At 39.4% G+C, this 24,057-nt stretch overlaps 1 protein-coding gene across 2 annotated transcripts in view; it reads left to right on the top strand.

Annotated features, from left to right (window-relative positions):
* The window catches only part of nckap1l (NCK associated protein 1 like), a 30,617-nt gene extending 11,017 nt beyond the window's left edge, over positions 1 to 19,600 (top strand). For both annotated transcript variants that reach the window (XM_074669945.1, XM_074669954.1), the window contains 24 exons: positions 762 to 810; positions 1,097 to 1,253; positions 1,734 to 1,790; positions 1,913 to 2,009; positions 2,255 to 2,364; positions 2,581 to 2,713; positions 2,823 to 2,904; positions 3,003 to 3,061; positions 3,138 to 3,283; positions 3,370 to 3,502; positions 4,329 to 4,448; positions 4,829 to 4,968; positions 5,683 to 5,814; positions 7,581 to 7,799; positions 8,029 to 8,159; positions 10,351 to 10,448; positions 11,835 to 11,928; positions 13,326 to 13,408; positions 13,986 to 14,066; positions 15,303 to 15,396; positions 15,508 to 15,624; positions 16,238 to 16,347; positions 17,379 to 17,468; positions 19,049 to 19,600. In XM_074669945.1, coding sequence (XP_074526046.1) covers positions 762 to 810; positions 1,097 to 1,253; positions 1,734 to 1,790; positions 1,913 to 2,009; positions 2,255 to 2,364; positions 2,581 to 2,713; positions 2,823 to 2,904; positions 3,003 to 3,061; positions 3,138 to 3,283; positions 3,370 to 3,502; positions 4,329 to 4,448; positions 4,829 to 4,968; positions 5,683 to 5,814; positions 7,581 to 7,799; positions 8,029 to 8,159; positions 10,351 to 10,448; positions 11,835 to 11,928; positions 13,326 to 13,408; positions 13,986 to 14,066; positions 15,303 to 15,396; positions 15,508 to 15,624; positions 16,238 to 16,347; positions 17,379 to 17,468; positions 19,049 to 19,165 — 2,649 coding nt within the window. In that variant the 3' untranslated portion in view covers positions 19,166 to 19,600. The remainder of the gene's footprint in view (positions 1 to 761; positions 811 to 1,096; positions 1,254 to 1,733; positions 1,791 to 1,912; positions 2,010 to 2,254; positions 2,365 to 2,580; positions 2,714 to 2,822; positions 2,905 to 3,002; positions 3,062 to 3,137; positions 3,284 to 3,369; positions 3,503 to 4,328; positions 4,449 to 4,828; positions 4,969 to 5,682; positions 5,815 to 7,580; positions 7,800 to 8,028; positions 8,160 to 10,350; positions 10,449 to 11,834; positions 11,929 to 13,325; positions 13,409 to 13,985; positions 14,067 to 15,302; positions 15,397 to 15,507; positions 15,625 to 16,237; positions 16,348 to 17,378; positions 17,469 to 19,048) is intronic.
* Positions 19,601 to 24,057: the final 4,457 nt, after the last annotated feature.

Genomic DNA, 24,057 nt, shown 5'->3' with positions numbered 1-24,057 from the left:
ACCATGATGCCCATGACTTGCAAAACTGCAAAAACTGAACTCCAAGCAAGTGTTGACCTCTTTTTTTTTTTCGTACAAACTATTACAATTGATATAAGCTGCATTCACTTGACAAGCCCAGGAAAAAAAAAATCTTATTCAAGATATTTAACAACTTAAATGAAGCCTGAAATGCTTGAAAGAAAAAAATATCTTGTCAAGTTTCTCAGATTAAGAATAACATCCTAATGCAAGAAACTAAGCCACTTACTCTTCTCAAGCAGTTCAGACCTTATTTTTGTCCTTAGATTTCTTAAAAATTGAGATGTCAATTCTGGACTTTTTAGGTTATAACAAGTGTGGCTTGTTATAAGTATCATACGACTATTTTTACAAAAACCAAAGCATAAACACTTGCATACATTTTGCTTTTTGTAGTGTGGTTTAAAAACCACAGGCTCAGCCTAAATCTACAGCTTTTTCTCCTTAGCAAAAGTCAAAATTTTAAAGTCAACAGAGTCACTTTTTAATAGAGGAAAACTGAACTTGGACTATGTCAGCATTATATCTACTTTTTTTAAACACATTTTGGTTGACTAGTCTGATTTTACTCGCAGAAACTCTTCTACTAAACATATTTGGTTGTGTTTCTTGGTTTTAAAAAACAAGAACGTTACATCTGAGCAGCTGGTGGATCCATACAGTTAAGGGTCAAAATTTTACTTTCTTACTAGCTTTATTAAATTTCTGTTTGGTGGTTAAAAGCTTGTTGTTTATTCTAGATGGCTTGTGAATACCTGTCCATGGAGGTGATGGAGCGCTGGATCACAGGTAACTTACACATGTTTGATGAGCACTTATTTTGGTTTGTTGCTTTATAAATATTATAACATTATGCAATTTGCAACTTTTGTAGCTTGGACATATTAACTTCATACAAATACATCTATTTCCCAAATTTTTGATAACAGTTTTGCCATGTAACACACTCAACACTGTGACAGGTAGAGGATGAAACAAAAAAGTCAACCTGTGACTGTCTATAAACACAAAAAGTCATAAGAGGAACCAGCTCCACAGACCATGTCCTAAATGTAGCTGCCTCTGCTCCTTCTAGTCTGCTTCCTGTTGTGTCACAGCAGCCTCAACACAAACCAGGCCTCCCAGGAGCTGTGGAAGATGGCTCTGAGGGGCGGCCTCTTCCTCACCCTCACTAGAGACGAAGTTCTCAACATACACAAAGTCTCTGAGGACCTCTTTGACGGCATCAAAGGGTATGTAGTCGCTCGCTTACAGAGTACTTTCAGTGCACCATGGAGTCAGGGGAAGAGTTTGAGGGGATGAATAAAAATTTAAAGAGCCAGATAACAGACAAACTCTGAGAGATAAAGCACCCTCGTGTTTCAGACAGTTAATAAATGAGAACTGATTTCAAAAAGGCCGTCCTCATTTGTCTTTAATTAAAACGCCCTGAACCGTTGAGGACCTCTCCTCTGTTCTCTGATTGCTCATTAATACTGCATAGAACGAGCTTTGCTGAACCTTCATCTGCAGTTCAAACCGGCGGATAATTTACAGATACATTACAATTTAGGCAAGATTATTACATCCATAGAAATCTTCAAGTACAGAATACATCCATCAGCATCTTACATCCAAACCTCAGCTAAATGAACCTGCTTCTTTACATTTCTCTCACTGTTAAATAGCTCATTACTGCTTGGGTTTAATGATGTTTTCTTCATTTTTATTAGATACAGCAAGCGAGTTGCAGACATCAAGGAATGTCGAGAGCATGTCCTCGTCAACGGGTAAGACTTGCAGAGAGCTTTGCCCAATTTTACCTTTTTACATATGAAAAATCTTTGCTATATTTCCTATGAAATGAGCTGTGAAGCTGTATATCCATGACCTTTTCCTGTGTTATTACCAGAGGAGCTCTGCACAGAGAGCGGAGGCGGTTTCTGAGAGGAGCGCTGAAGGAATTATTCAACGTTCTGGAGGATGAGCCTGGCCTACTGGGACCAAAGGTAGAGGGGATGAGGAATTTAAATCATTTCATTACAGCACGATATAAGTCCACAAGATGGATTTGTGGTCCCTGCTTATTTCATGTGACTTCCATCCTATACCCACATGTTGGACTCTTCTTGGGTTTATTTGGACAGCAGGGGACTGACCTTTCATTTCATCATGACTTCTGCCAACCCTGGCTCTGACTCTCTCCTAACATTCCTTTTTCTTCTCTGCTCTGTGTGCCAATCAAATCCCACAGGCGCTGTTTGTCTTCATGGCTCTGTCGTTTTCCCGTGACGAGGTCCTGTGGCTTGTCAGACACTCTGAGAATATGCCGAAGATGAAGACGCCTGAGGACTATGTTGACAAGTAGGTCATAGGTGCAAAGGGAGTAAACCACTGTAACATATGGAGGTGAAAAAATAAGTTCTCCCTTTGCTGTAACTCCAGCAGCAGCTGTATAAAGTTGCTTTGTGAGCTGCAGTTATATTTAGACCTCACAGTGGCTTTTTGTACATATTTTAAACACAAGGGGAAATAGAAGAGATTATTTTTGGTTTGAATGTGCTTTTCCTGTTTTTCCAGTCAGATGGCAGACCTGCTGTTCCACATGGAGAAGCTCAGAGGTCTGATGAGAAAGTACAACCATGTGGTACAGCGTTACCACGTCCAGTACTTGGCACAGTTTGATGCTTTGGTTCTCAATGACACCATCCAGGTACCTGGGGAGATCACACAAGCCTTTGTCTGCAACATAAAATTCTGATAAAGTTTCTGAGATTCAGACTTCGTATGATGAGTGAAGAAAGCTTTTTCCTCTGCTGCAGAACATGTATGTCTGTCCAGAGGAGGAGTCGGTCTTGTTGAGTTCATTTGTTTCAACTCTGTCAGCTCTGTCAGTCAAACAAGGTGACACCAGGTTATCTTAGCTTGCACACACCACAAATCACTTCTACTTTTAATGCATCATAAAAATGAAAATGAAATAACTTTGCTGTTGTTTGTAGTGGAAAACAAAGAGGAGTTTGATTTCAGAGGACTTCGACTGGACTGGTTGAGATTGCAGGTTAGAGCTGTTCAGGATTGAGAATTTATTTTAGCTACTAAAAGAGATGTAACCACAACATTTTCTTTTGTTTTAGGCCTACACAAGTGTGAACAAAGCCCCTCTGCCTTTGAAAGACTATCCTGACTTGGCAAAGGTGATGAATGTGATTCAGTTTCACACCAGGACGGTTGACAGCATTGAGGAACTTCTGCAAGAGACATCTGAGTTGTCCATACTCTGGTTAGTCTCTTGTTTCCTCTTCTTTTCTCTTTTCTTCACTCTTTTTTTCTCTCCTGAGATAAATTCTTGTTTCTGCTCCCTTCCAGCTTCTACCCACGTGTCTTTGAGAAGATGTTTATCCAGAGCAGCGAGGAGATGGCCATGAAGCGTTACCTCATGTCCTTCCCCATTGTCTGCACTCATTTCAGCCAGTGTGGGCACCCTCTGTGCCCAGAAGAGGTCAGTGTTTTATTATTTGCTGACAAAGCTTTTACTGCAATTAGAGGAAGCAGTGAATGCACAGCTTACACTCTACAAGACAGCTGAGTTAAGTCAAGTTTTCTCAGGTTTTCTCTAAAAAATAAAATATAGGGTAGCACATAAAAATGAAGGGGTGACAGATTTTATTCTCAGTGCAGTTTCTCCAACTTTTTTTCTATTCATTAACAGAAAATTGAGAGTCAGGGGCTTCAGATCTGAAACCCAAAAGCAGTGAAGCACTGTCGATGTTGCTTTGGAGCTTAGTGATGAAAATGTGGCTGGGTGAAAGACTTGGTGTAACCAATAAATGTCAATTTGTGTAAACAATGTTTCTCGTAAAAAATCTGATATGGTGCAAAAAAGTTATTATTAATATGATTTTAGAAGTCTACTACACTGTAAAAAATGAAGTTAAAAATGATTTAAACCAACCGACCCTAAAATAGAGAGAAAAAATGATGTCTGCAGCAAACTGACGTTCTCATTACAACAAAGCTCATAGTATTGAGTTTAGGAATGAAATATTTTGAATAGACTTTGAGATGATATTTCATAACAAATAATTCAGTTCATCACTACACATGCATAACTTTGGGGAAGGTGAATCATTTTAACCTCGTCATGGTTTGTGGTTATACCATTAAACAGTTTAATAGGACTGATTCTTTAAAAATGGTTGAAATGTCAAAAAAAAACTTTGACACCAACAATTTTAAAGCATATTTTTGATAGCAACCCTTATTTGTCACTGTCCCGCCTTTCACTGTTACCTTTACACACTCACTAACTGCACCTGTTTGTGCAGACTGACGCGATGGAGAAGAAGAGTCTGCGCATGTGTGTGACCTTCCTGGAGCAGATAGCCAAGATGACCAGCAGTGTTGTGTTGGAGATTTGTGCTGAACAGTGCAACCTCAACGACAAGGTGAAGTCTGAAACTCTTTCAAACCTGATTATCTGCAGAGGATTGTTTCTGAAACTCCACATTCAAGTATAATCTGAGTATTCACAGCTTCGCATCGGTGGATTTAGCTTCAGGCAGGGGATAGACTTGAGAATTTGAATAAACCGATAAGACAGAGCTGCAACTCTTGGCTTGATTAATGTGGTGTTGTTTCTCTTATCCCCTGGAGGACAGAATATGATGAAGCTGTTTACTTTAAGAGTGCCTCCAAAAAAAAGTGAAACTCCCATGTTTGTCTTTCAGCACGTTACTCAATATCTGTTTGGCTGAATTCTTTCCCCTTCTCCACTTCTTTCCACTTTCCTTCTCTACATCCGTCTCTTTCCACTTGATCCTTTTAGTTGCAGCCCAAACACTGTGCCGAGAGCATCAGCGCAGCTCGACACAGGAAGCAGAAGAAGCAGATGCCAAAGAAAGCCGAGGTCCAGAAAGAGAAGCCAGGCGCAGAGAGCCTGAGGAAAGACCGGACCATCACCAGCAAGTCAGTTTCCCCAATTACTACCAGAGCTACTCTGTTTGGTTTCAGTGTTTAATCAGAGCTCAAACAGGGCAGAAGTTTACAAAAGTAAGAGTGAAAAATAAAGCCCTGATTCGCTTTTCACAGCAGTTGTTCAGGTCAAAGGAAAGATAAATAAGCTTCTGGCAAGGCTAAGGCTTGGGTTAAATCAGTTTATGTTGGTTGAAATACTCTTTGAAATACATAAATATCTGCTGACACTTCCTGATGAATCCTCTCAGCCTGTGACACATTTCTTTCCTAAGGCTAAAGACAGAATTTAATCCTCTCTCTTCTTATTTGTTCTGAACTTTATTACCCTTCAGGATGAGTCAGTCGGTGTTGACAGGTACTAAATCAAGCTATTAAAAATAAGAAACAATACACCTCTGAGTATTACAACAAACACTTTCACTGGCAGGACATTAAATGCATTTTCATTGTTTTGATTGTAGTCTTAGGAAAGCTACACCTCACAAATTAAATCTGAAGAGCTGTAACTCTGCTCTCCTTCCTCTCAGTTTTCCTCCCCACTGTCTCCTGGTGGAGTCTTTCTTGTCTTTTTAACACTTTGTTACTTTATTAGTCTAAGAAAATCCCACCCATACCACAGTCAGTCATGGTCATAATATTTTTTTAATTTCCTAAAGCCCTGCATCCTCTTTTCTTTGTCCTTTCTTTCTATCCCTTTTGTTTTAGCATGGACAAGATGCATATGATGCTGACCGAGCTGTGCTCCACCTACAGCCTCTGTACTGACTTCATTGTGTTTGAACACATCGTCGTGCCAACGGAGTTCCTCATCTCTCATCTGGAGATACGCCTCTCTGAGTACGCTGGGTGGGGGTGGGAGGGTCATTGTTTCTGTTGAATGAAAATGGGTGATGAGTTTAGAAGTGAAATTTTAAAAGCAGATCCCTTTCACACCAGAAAAACTGGACAATTATAAAGGAAAAGAGCTGTAAAAACTGAACAACAATGTAGACACAGCTGATAAATATGAAGCTAAACCTGAGGGACAGAGAAAATCACTGCAACAGATTGCTGGATTGCAGTAGGTTAAGCAAGACTAATTGCATTTTTGATTACATGTAAAATTCCACAATTTTGCTTTCAAAGCAGTTTTTGAGGCCAAATTGGTGCAGAAAAGGAATTTCATACAATTCCCATCAGTTTCCACCCAGTCAAAAAGCAGCACAGTTAACTTCTTAGTTTCAGTTTTATCCACAGCTCTTGGGGAGGTTACCACACCAAAATAATTCTCTGCCTGCTTTTGCAATGTGGTTGCCTGCTGACCTCAGTCTGTTTACGTGCTTTGCTTGTAGCGAGTCACTCAAACTTAAAGTAGTTCAGCTATATTTTACATGTTACTCTTGACTTGAGCTTTGGGAGTTTTTTATAATTAAAAATGTGCCATTCCAAAACACAATGGTATCGCAATTTTTCCATCATGTCGGCATCAGGAAGCAGGGAGACACTGCATTGGCTTATAAAAATGGGGGGGACAAAATAGCATGTCATTAAAGAAAAATTACACCTACATTTTGGACCTTAATTGTATTGTAACCAATGTGTCAATGCTGGCAGTCCCTACAGTCTACACACAGTAGAGAAGAGATAAATGACTGGGAAAAAATGTGAGGACAGTAAAGTAGCAGAGTTAGATCAAAAAACATTTAGAAAACGAGAAGAGCCAAGCTTAAGTAAGAAATACAACATTGTTTGGATTATTTTGCACTTTAACTTCAGCTGCTCTGTTGCACAATGTCAGAACAAAAAAGCAATTATTGACCTCTGCACTGGAAGAATAGTGTCCATTTAACATGTTTACATCTGCCAGCACATAAATGTGCTGCCCTATTGTCCCTCATTTTACCACCACATCATTACTTCCTTGGTGTTACACAGCTGACTTTATGTCCAGACTCATTGCCTGGATGCTTTCAAGCTGTCCCTCGGTCTGAGGAGCTGCTGTAAAAATGTTTAACACTCTAAACCAGGATGCAACAGAGTTCTGAGAAACACTCAAGCACGTCCAAAGCTGCATTTTCCCACTCAGTCTCAGTCTGGCTCACAGTCCTCAATCATTTGGAGCTCATGCCCTCCATCACTGTTACCCACCCTGCTTTTCTGTCTGATTCCTCTGTGTCAGGCTGTGTTGAACCCACAAAAGTTGAAGAGGACATGCGTCATGTCACCCTCTCATTTCAGTGTTAACTCTTATTTAGATTAGGGGTTAGTACCAAGGCAACCTAATGTTTCTCTGTTTGTGCTCTGCTTAGTCTCCCTGTTTCAGCTGATGATTATCTCCCCTGTCACCCTAAACTTAGCACCCTTAAGTAGCAGCAGGCTAACAGTGACAGGCCCTAATATTGCCAAAATTGTAAATAAAGTCCAGCCAAGCAGAGAAAGAGAGAGAAAAGAGGGAAAAAATAAATAAAATTGGAGTGAAGCCTGGAGCAGTGATTGTGCTGACCTAATGAGAGTACAGCACTATACCACCACGGCTCGTTTAACCTCTTCTAAGGTCCCATCTGTCTGCTCTCATTACGCTGTGAGTCAGTGATAAGTGACGTTGGTTAAACATGTTCCTCCAGGATCATCGTGAGAATGGCAAATTACAACCAGGCCACCAAGGAGATAGCCCGCCCCTCCGACCTCCTGGCAGTGGTGAGAGCCTACACGGCTAGCATGCAGAGCCTCTCCAGCTACATCAACGTGGACGTCACTCGACTGCTGAAGAATGTCCTGCTGCAGCAGACACAGCCTCTGGATCCAAGAGGAGGACAGACCATCACAACACTCTACACAAACTGGTGTGTGTGATATACAAGGGAACACATTTATCTGTATATACATACTGCTTCATGGACCTATGTGATAAAGCAGTCATACCAAGAAAAGCACAGGAAGTGTACTTCCTCTTGGTTTCTCTTTGTCTGCTTCATTTCCTGTCTTTTAGCCTTCATCATCATCTCTTTCTCTTTCTTTCATTCAGATGCTCATTGGGAAATGTCTGAAAAAATTTTTTTTTCTCCCTCTCAGGTTCTTGGAGAGCCTCCTGCGTCAGGCCAGTAACTCCCTAATCGTTCACTGTCCCACAATGCACTGCTTCGTCAGCCAGACAACTGAAACTGAACCGGCCTTCAGAGCAGAGGAGTTCTCAGATATATCAGGTCTGCCCTACAGCTTGATCACAGAAATGTAATTTGAAATGTGTCATTAGTCATTATGAGGCTTGGGGCACATTTAGAATATATCTGGATGGATGCTCACAGTTGTAAAAACAAAGATGGGCATGCTACTTTTAGTGCATCATATGTCATTACCTTTGTCTCACAACCCTAAAAATTGATTGAATGAGAGAAATTCAAACAAAACAAGGGTTTAATTGCATGTTGCATTTCAGGATATTAATATACTTTAGTTTTCATTGAGACTTATCACACTTTGGGACAGCATCACCATGAAGTTGTTTTATATTTTACGAAAAATCAAGTAGGTCCACAGAAAAGTGCAGAAAGTTGGGTAAAAGAAAATGTTTCCCCTGGAAAAAAGAAATAAGATACCATGATAATAAAACTTCTCTGCATGACAATATTTGTTTGACAAGTGCAAAAAGGGCCTCATTGACAAAGACATGTTTGCAACCAGGGATACATGATGTTATCTAGTATCAGCAGATAACTTGTAGTAGGCAGTGATTGTTCACATACAAAGAACACGATTCAACATGTGTTTCCTGTTTCAAATTATTTTGAACTATTGCTAACAGACATCAAAATAGTGAAATATTTGCAATGTTTGTGCAGCACAGGAGATTGGAAAAAGAGCAAAACGATTTAATTGTGCAGCTCAAGAACAATTATCCCGTGCAGCACCAAGAGTTTCTGAATGTCAAAACAAAAAGGATCAGAGACAACCTGTCAGCAGTGTTTACTACAGTCGTTCAACAAATGCAAGAATCAAAGTAGGGACCTTCTTTTCAGACAGTCTATATTGGTACAAGAATATATTTAACATGATAAAGTGTTTTTTTTTATTTATGTCTGTTTTTTAAACAAATAGGCTTTCACAAGAGTAACAGGTAAGTTCTGGCACAGGAGAGACTTCACTTCACATACTGGAAGAAATCCAGTATCATGAGTTCCTTTTTACTACATTTTAATTTTTGCAGATCCATTTTCAGAAGATTAAAAAAAGACTGATTTGCTGTTTGAAAGATATAAATGTGTTGATCTCACTCACTGTGGCCCCACACATGCAGAGGAAAATCTGTTGCTCAAGAGGATGTGAATCTGGTTCTTGTGGCAGTGTGTGGTGCTCTCATCCACACAGCCTGTCATGCAGTTTACTTTGACTCAGCCTGGCTAATGTAAAGCTCAGTATTGCATGTACTCTCACTAGTGCTCCCCTCTGTGCCTCATAACTAATCTAGCATCACTTGTCCTTCCTCCACACAGCCTCCACACTTCTCTGTAAGAGCAGTGGACCACCTTATGACTGTATTATGGCTATATTTACTTCACTCCACACACACAGCACCCCAGAGTGTACTGCACTTCACTATACGGACCTCACAATGTCATCATAGTTGTCTATATTTACTCTGCTGTGAGGTATCTGCCTGCCTCACGGTGACTCACTCGCTCATCCATTAACCACCGCCAATTTTAACCACACACATCTTTATCCATCATCATTCAGGCAGAGCTGTTGAGCTGAGAGAAAGGTCTAATAGCTGCAGTTGTCACTCTGCCGTTGATTCAGCTACTCACACAGATCAGATCTGATCCGTGTCTTTTGTTATTTCTGTTGTTGGCAGAGAATGAGTCCTTGAGCTGGATTCATGTCAAAAACACATTACAAGCAAAAAATGTTTCTGCACTTGAGCCTGGTGCTGTTGTGTATTTTTGTAAACATGTTTGGCTGATTGACATTGACATCTGTTTAAGCCAGTGACTGCAAATACAGATGGATGCTATGCCTTCACCTCCTCCTCCTTTGTGCTAAAATGCTAAAATATCCAGGTTGTTATCTCTAAATATTGCTCTACCAACCAAAACACTTTAATTTGACCAGAAAAATGACAAAGGCCCTTCTGATGGAAATAACCTACATTGTAGCAGCTTTTTAATCCAGCTTGAAGCAGCTAACATGGTTTCTCTTCTTGGAGCTGCAGCTGTCAACACAGCTGTCAATTATGTCACTCCCAGTTATATAGCACCAAACAACAACGCTTCAAATAAAATGAAATAAAGGGGCTTAGATGTCATTATTAATTTCACACAGTGTGGTGCAATTGTGGTTGTGCAATGCGTGGTGTAATTAGTGTTTATTAAATCATTCCTGTCGTCCTTTGAACAGAGTTGCAGGCCCTGGCGGAGCTGATTGGTCCATATGGCCTAAAGTTTCTGAGTGAGAACCTGATATGGCACATCACCTCCCAAGTCAGCGAACTTAAGGTACAGTGGATGCAATGAGTTTAAGTTTAAGGGTTTTATTTAAGGTCTGCAGAATTACTTGGTTCATTGTATCAACACATGGGTTTTAGAACGGATACCTTTCTTAAGATATACACATCTCCACCTAACTCAACTGAACCTAAATATTAAATCACGCAACAGCAACTGCCTCTGGAAGAGAAAGGATGAGTTTCCTTTGAAAACTCTAATATCCAATTTTAATATCTAACTTCTGCCACAAACCCTTTTGCTTATTTATGGAGAAAAACATAACAAAAACAACATACAACAACATACAGCAATGAACTATCATATTTTTTTATACATTAAAATTCATCATTTAAAGAAGCTAAACCCCACTGGATTTATTCCAGTAGTTAGATGTAGCCTTTAATTTAGTTAGCATTAAACTCTGTTGTAAGTCAATTCTTTTTTTTTTTTTCTTAGCTTATCAGCTTTGGTTATGTATTTGGAATAAAAACCCAGGCTTAAATGTCAAATAACTTATATTGAAGTTTTAATTCAAAGCCAGAGTTGGTTAGAAAAGGTATTTTTATAATAATAATAATAATAATACACTTTTTTTAATAAAAGCGCTTTTCTCAATACTCAAAGACGCTTTACAATGGATCAAACAGCATATAAAACAACACACAATAATAAAACATGAATGAAAAGAAACCAAGTGGATTTAAAAGACAATCAGACATTAAAAGCTTTTTTAAAAAGGTGGGTTTTCGTTAGTGTTTTGAAGGTGGGAAGGTCGGGACAGATACGGATATGAAGTGGTAGGGCATTCCACAGAGTGGGGACAGAAAAAGCTCGGTCACCCCAGGTTTTTAGCAAAGGTATTTGATTTCTAGCTAGCCAGCTAGCTTGTGCTTTGTGGTAGGCTCTTCTGCCTTGGATGCAGCTAGCTGTTTTTCCAGGGTAGTTATTTAATTTTAATGATTAAATATTTTAAAAAAGTAACACAGTTTATGTCTGATTTCAGTTTGAATCAAAATAGTTTCTGCTCTCACAAGTTAAAGCCAATTTTATAGCATAGTAAACAAGTGAACAAACAGTAACACTTCCCCGTAAGATTAAGAAACAGCCTCATTCCTTATTTTGCAGGGACTTTTCTGCCAGTTCACCTTTTAAATTTTGAGCCTCAAAGTTATCAAGTCAAACGTGTATCTCTTTCATGACGTTGCATCTTCATGTACAAAAGCCTGTTAGTTCTGCTCCCAGCTCTGACACCTGGGATTGAAGAAAAGAGCTGAGGCGCTGCAGCAGCTCTGAACTTATTGCCGACAGATCCGTCAAAGATACGACTTCCCGTAATAACTCCAACTTCAGGGCAGTTTTATCACTTATTATTTTATCTTCCTCCTCTTTTGTCAGAAACTGGTGATTGAGAATATGGACGTCCTGGTACAGATGAAGAACAACTTTGATAAGCCAGAGGAAATGGCCAACTTGAAAAAGAGGCTGACAGGTGAGAAGTGGAGGGGGGAATGTGGGAGGGAGTGAGGAGAGGAGACGTAAAGAAAGAGATAGGGGGTTGAAAGGGAAAGTAATAGATAAAAGGTGTGGGTGCAGAGAAATGCAGACAGGGTGAGATCAGGTGGTGTGGAAAGTACAAAGTGAGAAGAAAGAACATGATGTCAGGAAAAAGAAAGACGTGGCAAGAAACTGAATACTGAAGATGAAAATCTCTCAAAGCTGAAGCCATTATCAGTTATAGCTCGACTGACATACGCTTATCTTTAGCTTATGCGCAGACCGTAAGGTCCCTTCACTTTTAAGTCAGCTGCTTAATGCTCACTATCAGAAGAAGAGGTCATTACTCAGGTTGAATACTGTTATGAAATCAGGAGATTAAAAAATGTTCATTACGGGCTAAAAAATATGTGGCTGAAGAGGGAGGCCATACCTGAAATGCCATTTTATGTGAATTGATTTTAAAGCTCCTGTGAATTTGGATTATCGCTGATTTTGACGTCCTCTTTCACACTTGAAATTTCTTGTACCAGCAAACAGAAAGGACCAATCACATGAGAGAACAGGGGCATGATGGGGTGCAGCTCTCAATGCCCAAGAGCAAAACTTTAGGTAGCCACTGAGAGCGAAGCCTCAGGTCGAGTGACTGGAAAAAGTTTCACCGCTCAGTTTGATACCCATTTGGCCGGTGCCTCATGAACAGGAAGTGTACGACCAAATATAGACCAAAGACTGCTCAGAGAGGAACCAATACATTAAAGAATAAATGTTTAATGAAGCTGACAGGTGCTTGCAGTCTACCAGGCGCACCGTAAAAATAGCTAACTACTTATATTTAATTATTTCACTTTATGTCATTAGTTTGTGTTGGAGTTCATTCTTCCTCTGTGAATGTTTGAAGCGGCGCTTCAGTGCTGCCTACAACAGGCACTATTAAGTAGAGTTTTCTGACAAAAAATGCAGTCCTAATGTCTCTTGACAGTACATCTTATCACTCACCAGATCTCTACTATGGAAAATCTAGTTACTTAACTGAAATAATCAATCTTGTCTCATAGTCTTTTAGAAGTACCAGTTCTGTTTCATAACCAGCTCTAAAATCCTTACAGAAGCTCTAGAGGGAAAAAATATCATATACCTGTTTTGTATGAAAAAAATGTAATGATCTTTAATGTCATTGCATGTACTCTTGAATTAGATCGACTCGATTTCACAATATCAGGGACTAATTGAAGTGCAAATAACCTACACAGCTGTCAGACACTTCAAAGTGATAACTTCATCCATACCCTGTGATGCCCTGTCTCTTTATTAACACAGCACTGATCACGCTTTCAGCCACAGCAGGCTCCACTACTTCACATACTGATCAATGTCATGTTTTCTTTAAAGGAGGAGAGAACGTGCTGAAGAGGATGACCATCATCGGGGTGATCCTGTCCTTCAGAGCAATGGCACAGGATTGTCTCAAAGATGTAACGTTTTTATCATTTACTCTTGTGATGATGATGAAATGCTGATAACAGTGTTTGCAATAGAGTGTAGATACAACCAACCAGGGTATGTTGTACTTTTTGAACAAGGAAAGTTCAATTTGGAGTGATTTTTTTTATTTCATTGAGTTGCTTTGAAGTTCATATCACAGTCTTGCTTTCACATGTTACCAGAGTAACTAGGTCATGTAATAATAAATAAGTGAATTATGTAAGTGATGCGGTTCAGAGGCAGTGGAAAAAGAAAGAAAATCTTGACTTATTGTTTATCTATTTTGTTTCCATCCGTACATCAAGGTTGAAATTCACGTTTTAGGATGACCAAAAGACGTTCTCTGAGATATGTTTTTACTATTTAGGTCCAAAGTCGATTGCTTTACAAAGTGTTAATCAAATACAAATAAGAAAAACAAGACATCAAATCTTCATTGTAATTAGAGACTCAGTCATTCTCCAAAACACACTGAGCTGAAGGAAAGCCTTCTTATTCTGCTATAAAGGTCATGTCTCTATTCTGTACGATCATATTAACACTGGGTTGTATAATCCTTTAATCTAGATTCTGCAGAAGCATTGCCCATACATGATGCAACCCATTGAGTACCTGAGAGACTTCATCTCCCCAGAGGTCGACATCAAGGTAAAACAGCCTTGGCACTGTAAAAAACAAAAAAAAAGGAAAATCATCCATATTGGAGGTGTAAGAATGTACTGTACGCAGAGTTTCTTTATGCAGGATCCATCCTGTCAGAGTTTATCAACATTAGATCAACAGTTTATTTTCACTCGCTGAAACTTACCGTGGGAGAATCCAGGTTGACGGCATAGTATATTTGCATTCGTCAAACTGTATTAATGTTAAGGACTTTGGGATATTGACTTCAGAGGTTTTGAATGCAGAGTACAGCACAATCTGTGGCACCATGTCATTTATAGAAATAATAGACACTGTGTAAGAGAGTGGGTTGGATCTGAGTGGGTGAGTTGTAGAGAAATTGTATTTTTGTCTCCCTTGTACCAACCAAATTAAATTCCTTATCTCCCCGAGGAGCCATCAGTGAGCCTGTGCCTCATGAATTCCCCCTCCTTCACTTGCGTCTGGCCTCTGAGTGAGGCATGACAGCCGTGCCACAGCCGAGGCCAGGATAACCCCAAAGACGTCAGCAGCCCCCTCATGCCTCCGTGAGAGAAAGACTCTGCTGGCTGCTGCAGCTCTGCACTCTCGACCACATCAGTGGAAACTTTCTACCCAGACAGAGAACCAACCGTGCATGCAACCAGAAATAGTGCGAGATCAAAACCTGTGTGTCAACATAGAGACACCCACCAGTGATTTAACGTCACTCTGTAGGGCATATATCATGTTTGGGGCAACTACTTGGAACGCGGAGCAGAGATTAGCTGTTTGCTGATTTTATGGTGTTTTCCTGAAATGATGAATAAATTCAAATTATATTTTGTTATTCAACCTGATTAAAACATCTAGAAGGCTAAAACCACTATAACCCTCTGACTGTGAAATATAACCACAGAAGACGTTCTAAGTATCAAAAAAGCAAAGATATAATGTGAATAATGTGCTATAAAATCTAATCATAGCAAATGAACTCTGCAAATATTTGTCTGTTTACATCTGGGAGTAGTTGCATTTTGAGCGTGTATCTTTATTTTTCCAGCTGTGGAAGATTAGTTTCGGTTTTGTTTTTTATGTTACAAACAGATAGCTATGCCTATTAGAATCCTGACAAGATGCTTCAGGTCAGGGTCCTGCTCGCCCTGTTGATATACATTATACCTATTATTGCTTCTAACTTGAGAGGTAGACTTTTAAACATTCATTAGGTAAGTGTCAAAACTCTCCTGTCTTTCTCCAAAGGTGACTCTCAGCGTCTTCCAGCTGGCCTCTGCTGCTGGCCTGACATGTGACATTGATCCAGCTCTCGTCGCTGCTATGGGCAGCATGCAGACAGGTAACACTTGAAACATTAGTGCCACTTCTACAGACAGCTGAGGTCTAAAAGCTTAGTCATAGATGAAATAAAAACACAGTGTTCTTTCACCCCTCGGTGCTTTCTTTGTAGATAACACGTCAATTGATGAGGAGTACAAGCTGTCCTGTCTGCTGCTGGTCTACATCGCCGTGTCCCTGCCTTCTCTGGCCCTGGACCCCAACTCTTTCTACAGCCGGGAGCATGGCGGTGCATATTCATTCATTCATTTTCAGCTGCTGCTAACTGTTTGACATTAATAGCTCTCCAGACAGCCCTATACCAGACTAATCACAGCTTCCTGCCGTGATTACTCACCCGCTGCTGATAATGTTTCCTAACAGTGCTCCACCCTGAAACACCGGGTCTATTAGCATCATCAGTGTGTTTCCAGTGTGACTGACGTGGACGGAAGCTAAGTATGGTGGCTAATGAGGAACACATTTTGTCTGAGGGACTTTTGTTTATAGATAACTCCGGCTGACGTGCATTGTTACAGTTACTCTTGGCATGTGGCCCCAAACTTTTGGCCCCAAGCCTGGACTACAACTTGCAGAGAGCAGTGGAGATTTCTATCAAAGAACAAGACGGCGTTAGTCTATGATTATTTTACTTTGTCTCTGTTTTCCATAGGCATGTTTGAAATAGATTTACCCTGTGAACCTGTGGAAGTATGCCCAGTATGTTTCCTCCGAAGAGTTTCGCACCATCAAGGACATTTTTCTGCTCTGTTTGTTGTACCATAAGAATCCTCTGCTTAATTATCCTTGCTTAATTGTACGTTTCAATGATTACCATAAAAAATGTATCTTTATTTTCTCAGGCCACAACAACAACATCCACTGTATAGCAACAGCTATCAACCAGCTGGCTGCTGCCATGTTCACATTTCAGAACAAGGATGTAGAGCAGCATCTCAGAGAGTTTCTCCTGGTGAGTAGCAAACATTTCATCAACATTTATCACAGTTTACTTAAAAAAAAAAAAAAAAAGATCTCATCTACAAATGTTGTAGATAACATGAATATTAAAAATGATTCAGTGGATACAGGTCCAAATTTGGGGTCAAAAGCTGAAACCAAAGCTGTAAATGTATAAGTTGTGTTTTGCAGTACAAAATCCTTCTCCTGATTTAATTATTTTTTTTCTGTGAGTTGTAAATGTGTAGGTCTACATGTGATACTGCTTTATAAGTGAAAACACTTTGAGTGTCAAACACAAAGTTTGGATTTTGCCACTGGCAGCACCATTTCTACAACTTGTTGTACAACATATTAGGGTTTTCATTTCCTAAGAGCAAAACACGCCTTTGGCATCAGTTGTCATTGGTCACTGAAAGCTCACACTTGCTTAAATTGAAAATAGCTCAACTTTTGGAACAACTCAAGGCTCATGACATGACATTCCCATCACTAACCAATCAAAATCTAGAGGGGGCAGGACTTTCACGTCAATGTCAACTATCTCTGCATCAGCGGCAAAGATCTGGACAAATATGGAGCTAAAATCACTTGTTCGTACATGGATGCTTTTTTTTGCAGGTGTAGAGTGGCTGCCAATGCTATGACATGATTTCTATTGTTTATGTCTAGCAAAGATGAAGCAAACAGAGTATTTAAAAACAGACCTCACAGTCACTACTAGGGGAAGTCAGAGCTGTGGGACAGCTTTTGTGATCTTTTAACAGCAAGCACTGGAGAGCGTTGCTGTAAAATTGAGATAGCTACCTACACAGAAGAAATGCTGTGAGTGGACACAGGCCCTTAAAGATAGATATGTTGACGAAAAAAGAAGTTCAAAAAGCAGTGACTGACTGCTAAAAAACAACAGTTGAATTGTTCTCTGGGCAAACATCACTGACAGTACTCAAGTTAAAAAGCTCTCTCAAGCTCACTGCTGATGTTGACCTTCTGTTAAGGCCGAGCCCATCAGTGCTAAAACGTTTTAACTCTGTTACTCCACAGCTGGCCTCTTCCACTCTGCTTCAGCTGGGACAAAATGTGGAGAGAATAGAGAGCAAAAACCGAGAGTCTGTCTACCTGCTTCTACACATGGTAGGTCTGCAAGCACTTAGTGTGCATTTTTAAATGAACAATAGAGAATTACAGGGTTTACAAAGGGACTGATGGAAAAACCCCTGACCCTTCATTAATTAAGTTTTTTCTTTACTCTAAACCCTCATGCCTGCAGTGTTTTCTATAAGGGATTATGCCTTATCGTTCAAGCACACATAAATTAATGTCTTGCAGTAAAGTCATTAAGGGCATCCTATTAACCCTTTGTAGAACAAGGGCATTTTGAAGAAGAACTATTTTCCCCAATGAACAGAGAGGGCTTGAACTATTTCAGGAATACAGAAAACTCAGTATTCATGAAGGTACAGCGGCAATGATGATGAATGATAGTAATTAATAGGCTTTTAAAATTTCAAACACAGTTTACAGTGGCCTTCTGCTCAGAGAAGAGGTTAGGTGTACATAAAAACCATTTAAAGGTGGTTGGAAAACACCTCAATAAGCTAAATTCCCTCTGCAATCAGATTACTGAATGCTTCTTAACGATCTTTACCTTGGCACTGCATATCTTTTATCCATCTTTAATTTATTTATCGGAACTTTGTATTTAGTAGGACTGACTTTTAACTGTGTGTCATCATCTCCTTTCGTCTTATTTACGTTCTTAACTTTTAACTCCTTTTTACTTTTAACTCCAGTTTTTCTTTCCTGCTTGTATGTCAACTCATCTTTGTTTCTGTTTGTGTACCTGTCGTGTACAAGCTGCTCCACAAATCCCCATGTGGGATTGATAAAGTTGTCTGAGTATAAATCTGAATAGAATCCAAAACCCTTGAATGTACATCAGTGAGCTGATTTACTAGATGACTGGTGTCTTTAATGAACATGGACATGGCCACTGTAGTTTGAATCCATAGATTGTGTAAAGAAATAATCACTTCCCTTGTTGCCTTAACAATCCGCCTGATGGTGGCTGCATTGGAAAGTTGTTTACGACCTACAATAAAACAAATTTAGAAGAAATCTTACTGCATTAAGCAAAAGAGGGAGAAAACATAGACGCTGAAGCACACGGTGGACTGTTGTGTGATTCAGAAGCAATGAAAGTTATGAATACAATAAAGAATAATTGCAAATAGATATCTGTGACTGAACACTAATCTGGTCTAAAATGCCTTAACCACATGCTTCAAACAATCTTTAATACATACTGTCATATGCAGTCTTTGAAAATTGGTCCCTATTTTTTTAAAAAAGATACCAAAGTAGTTGAGTACTATTTTTTTTGCAAATTTTCTACTAAAGCAGCTTTTAATCAGGCCACTGTTCCAACTCATTCCTCCAAGGATGGTGACTCAAACAAGTTCAAGAATAAAAAAAAATATAAAAAAAATAATATGTGGTTTCCAAACATTCTCAACCTGCTGCCTGGATTACTTTATCTGGAGACCTAATACTTTTATCCCAGATTGTACTATCCCCAACAACATCTGAAAGCTGTTAATCTGTTGAACTAACTGTATATCAGACATGGTATGGTCGTTTGAATAATAAAAAAAAAAAAGAGTGAAGAATTGCTTCACTTTGATCGTTAATGTTTGTGTCACTGATTCCCTCAGATTGTGGAGGAGTCTCCGTTCTTGAGCCAAGACATGCTGGAGAGCTGCTTCCCCTACGTCCTGCTCCGAAACGCCTACAGAGAGGTGTACAAGTCCTTCATCGTCACACTGGGCTGAAGACCTTATTAAACTCTTGAATTGTTATTTAACCTTTATGATTGTGTTTGCACATTTTGTTGACATTTCCATTGTAGGGTGTTTGTCATTCGGCTCTTCACATTCACGTCAGGTTAACCATGACCTTAGATATTTCTGATAATGCTTCCTGTGAGTCAGCACTTCTTATCTATACGTGACAGAAAAGATCCATCCTCATTTGACACATGCATGTCCTCACTCATGCTGAGCTTATCTATCTGAGAATATTGTAAGTTGATGATTTCTTCAGGAAATCTTCATTTGATTACAGCTATATTCTGATTCACACGGCAGTGAAAGGATCAAAGGTTTTAAACAGTTTACTCAATCTAAGTTTATTTCTTAAGATTTTTTATAGACTGCTTTATTAATAGCTACTGTTTAACATGTTTCCTACAATGTCTCTACAAATAAAGATGCTAATAATGCACTGTTTATTTTCATTTTGGTCTGTATTCAACAAGTGTCCTACTTCTATTTCCAGCCAGTCCTCCACCCCCACTGTCCTGCCTTCCCCTCTTTCTCCTCCTCCTCTATCTATGAGAGTTGAGTCCTCCTCATTTTTCATGTACAATTTCAATGATGCACTCCATCTTTGCAGAACCAAAAGTACTTCTTTCTAATTTTAGTCTCTGCCTCTTAAGTGATGTTACTTTGCAGGCAGCGCTGTCCCTCTTTTCTGTTTCTGCAGCTATGTCTGTTAGGTTGCTACACTGGAGATGTGTCTGTGGTTTTGTGTGTGTGTGTGTGTGTGTGTGTGTGTGTGTGTGTGTGTGTGTGTGTGTGTGTGTGTGTGTGTGTGTGTGTGTGTGTGTGTGTGTGTGTGTGTCTATCATTTGTTGTTAGGGCTTCAGCTCTTGAGGCCATGGAACCCAGTCCTCTGACAAGAGCAGAGGAGGGTTCAATTCCCACTACAGGCTGTATTTATGTGAATGAACATACAAAGATAAACAAATGACAGATCATTCAAACAGCACAACACACAGTCACTAAATACAAACTGTTCGTAGAAAGGGTCAAAGCTCACCAAAACACGGTCAGCCTGAGAGAGATATTCAAGCACATAATGGACCCTTGAGAGAAAAAGAAATCATTCAATGCAACAATAGCAAAACCTGCAAATAAAGCTCTAGTATGTGAAAAAACATGTTTTTCTCCATGCATTATTTCTGTTGTGTGCAGAAGAAAGAGCCAGATATCAGTAGGGAGGTTTGGCTCATTTTTATTTCATCAAGCCTCCCATTAAGCTCCGACCAGACTTGTGCGCTGCCCCCTTTTCTGGAAAGATTTTCAGTGCTTCTGTCGTTTCTTCATACTGTTTAAGCTTTTATGGGATTTTTCTTTGCATGCTGTGGAGGAGAGTGGAGTCCTTATCACTATTTAGAATTTATAACAGAATATAAATGTTTAATAAACTGTTTATAACACACTTTGGGAGCTGCTGTACGCAGACATAAGTAGGTATGTTCTTCCGAACTCCCTCCTCAAGTGGAGGCTGCTGAGTTGAGGAATGACCAGTAGTAGATCACAAATTTTAACTATGCCTGCATAAAAGGACTAATACATTAGGGATAATGCATAGCGAGGAGATGATTATGCATGTTGGAATCTTAACTCAAGGTGAGCAGGAGCTGGGTGTGAAGTTGAGGGATACTGTCTCAGCATGTTTCTTTTGATGATGAAATCAGAGAGGGTGAATAAGACTTCTGCAAGAGCATTTATATTGTCCTCTTTTAGCTCCTTCTGCCACCTTTAAGAATAACTGAGGGTAATGCCACATGACACTCACTTTGAATCTTTGATGAAGAAAATCTCAAATCTCTGGTTGTGCGTCAACTCCACTGACATCTGCCTGCTAGTGACACATTACAAGGATAAAATCTACACAACAGAAAGGTTACATCTTGTAAAACTCATCACAGGATCTTTAACATGTTTTACTTGTAACTTAAAATCCAATTTTTACATAATGCTTATAAATGCAAAACGAAAGCACAGAAATGTTACTTGTATAATGTGTCAACTGTATTTTCAGTTTGCTACTATTCCTGTTTGTGTTCTTATAAAACTGTCTGTTTCCATTGTGTATTTAGGAGCCTTGCATGTGCATGAAGTATTCCCCTGCAGCACTTAGCATCCTGCCCTGAGACACTGAGGACAGCTAATGGTGGAAACTCCGGTCCTGATATAAAGACTCTCTGCTGATTGTGTTGGTGACACAGAGCATCTCCCGCTGACACTGTGGATTACACTCACACCGACACACACAAAAACATACTGCAAATTACAGTTCATACACACAGAGGCAAGAGTGTAAACACAGAACAGATTTACATAGAGCTCTATGTACACACATTCAAGCAGAAGACAGCTCACACAAGCTTGATTTATATAGGCAAACAGATGTTCTTTCTCTGAAGCTCACTGTCTCACACATGGTGTTCAGCAGCGTTTAGAGCCAGAGGTCATGACTCCAACCTGCAGGATCCACCGAGCAGCTGATAGACATCTCAGTCCTGTGGCACGGAGGACCACACTGGAGAGGTAAGACTGACTCTTAAGGTTTATTGTTCTCTTCACTCATTGCACTAAGATAACACACTGCATACTTACAGAATAAAACAGTCATAGTTTCAGCAAATCTGATAAGTAGACAGATTTCAGTAACACTCTGGGGTTAGCCTATCTGAAGCTTCAAAGATGTAGACAAAAACAGATTTTCAATTAATTGTATGATGTGCACTAAGGCTAGTTTGCCTCTTGCTCAGTTAGTCTCCTTGACGCAACAAACAATATTTTTCATGATTTCTTTTATGCTAACAAACATTTTAATTTCTGTCCTCGTCCCAATACAATAGATAAAGAATATTATAGATAAAATGATTTTAGCATCCTTGCTAGCAGCACTTTACTGCTCTGAACTTTGTTTGTTAGCAACATATTTTAGCATTAGCATCATTAAAAGACTTATGCTAACATGTTAACATCCCAGTCTTGTAAATCACTATTGTATTGACATGCCATTTTGATCAAGCTAATAATTTGAAGCACTTGTTAACTTACAATGCCATATTGTTAGCATTTTTTTTTTCACTAGGGAATTCGGTCTTACATTAGTATACCATTAAGTTTGGAAAATATTTAGCAGATCCACCAAAGTTTCACCTTAAAATTAGAGTTTCATCTTAAAAAGTCTTCTCTGCTAAGCTTTACAGCTATGGCAAAGGCGCTAAAATGCTTATGCTATCATTTTTACAACACTGGTTTAAAACTAGGAGATAAAACTGTTAATGATTTAGACATTGTTAGCATGCTGGGTTAGCTTTTGCTAACCAGCATGGCGCACAAATTTTCTGTGGAGTCTATGTGAGAGATGTTTTAAAGTTGTTTTTTTTTTTTTATCTTACACAAAATTGGGAAATTCCCCAAAAATGAAGGTGGATAAAGATCAGATGTAATTTACTCAGAGGAAATGTGAACATGTGTCCTAAATTTCAAGGCAGTTTGTTAAACAGTAGGAGAGACAGTTCACATAAGCCTCAGACAGTGAGGATAGAAGAGAAGTCAGTAGATCATCAATGTCAGTCAGAAACATTCCCTGGGGACTAAAAATGTCTGTGTAGAGTTTCATGGCAATCAGTCTTGTAGTATTGGAGATCTGTGAGTCTCTGCCAGAAAACTGAAGGGCTGACAGTGACGTCCCAAGAGGAGAAACGATGTCCTGTTATTCTTTAGGATCCACTCCATACACTGCCAGCATTTACAGGGACTTTCACACAGGACACATCTCACTAACTGTAACACTATGTCTGAACTTAGTAAACCCAGATTTAAGCTTACAAAAGGTAATCAGACTTTACTGTGTAATGTGATCCACAAAAAAACAAAGACACTGAACTACATTTTGGTGGCAGATTACCAGATTTTCATCCCAACGACCAAAAAAAATCAACATTGTAAACCCTTGAATTTTTGACCTTTGTGGGACTGCTGGATTATACTCTTGTGAAAGACAAAAAATTACCACTCTCCTCGCATCCCAGCACCCTTAGGCTCTCGGACATCTTGTTCCCACATTAAGATGTGATTTATGGCAGCACAGTCATCTAAAGTGTAAGGATTGTGGGTAATAATTGGCTGTGGCCTGTGAGTGGACAGAAAGTTCAGAGGCTCTAGCTTCGTCCATCATCATCAAAGACAAAATGTGAGGTTGATGGATGGATGAAAGAAACAAAATAAGCAAAGGAAGGTCTTACTTTAAGTAATGTTAGATTAATAATTCCTCTTCATTTTGCAATTTATGTTTTTTTTGTCAGCATGAAAGTATAAAATTAATCTGAGCGATGCATTTCAAGGCATTGGTTCCCATTTCCTTGATGTTAAACAACGCTCAGAAGCTCATATGACAGAGGGACGGCAGAGAATCATGTGTCGTTAAAGCTTCTTCTCGTCATCTCTGCATTATGTGGTGCCATGTCAAAGAGCATGGGAGCCAGAGAGTCAGTCTGACCCAGCAGCCAGAGCAGGACAAGCGAGGAGGGAGGTGGACATGGCAGGGGTTTTCCCAAGCCACGTTGTCGCACTGCTCTCACAAAACTCTATAAATAAAGACTATAGAAGTGATTCAAACATCTGGGGAAAACTTGCATTGTCTTGGTTTTTGGAATATAGGTGGATTATTATTTTTCTTGTTCTTCATTTCACTACAGCATACTAAAGATTTTAAAGCTCATGTGAAGAGTTTTTAGCTTGTATTTAAACAGACTGAAGTTAATAGTTATGCTTCTGTGTAAATTAGAAAAGTAGAAGAGATCATCAAATACCAGAATGTTTATTTCTACAGTTACTGACAAATTTTGCATCTGCTGCAC

The sequence above is a fragment of the Halichoeres trimaculatus genome, unplaced genomic scaffold (genome assembly GCF_033239565.1).
Source record: "Halichoeres trimaculatus isolate MK-OKI-2021-1 unplaced genomic scaffold, fHalTri1.1 fHalTri1_scaffold_1, whole genome shotgun sequence".
Classification (NCBI taxonomy): Eukaryota; Metazoa; Chordata; class Actinopteri; order Labriformes; family Labridae; genus Halichoeres; species Halichoeres trimaculatus.
Note: the sequence above shows the minus strand (reverse complement) of the source record. Positions and strands in the feature narration are given on the sequence as shown.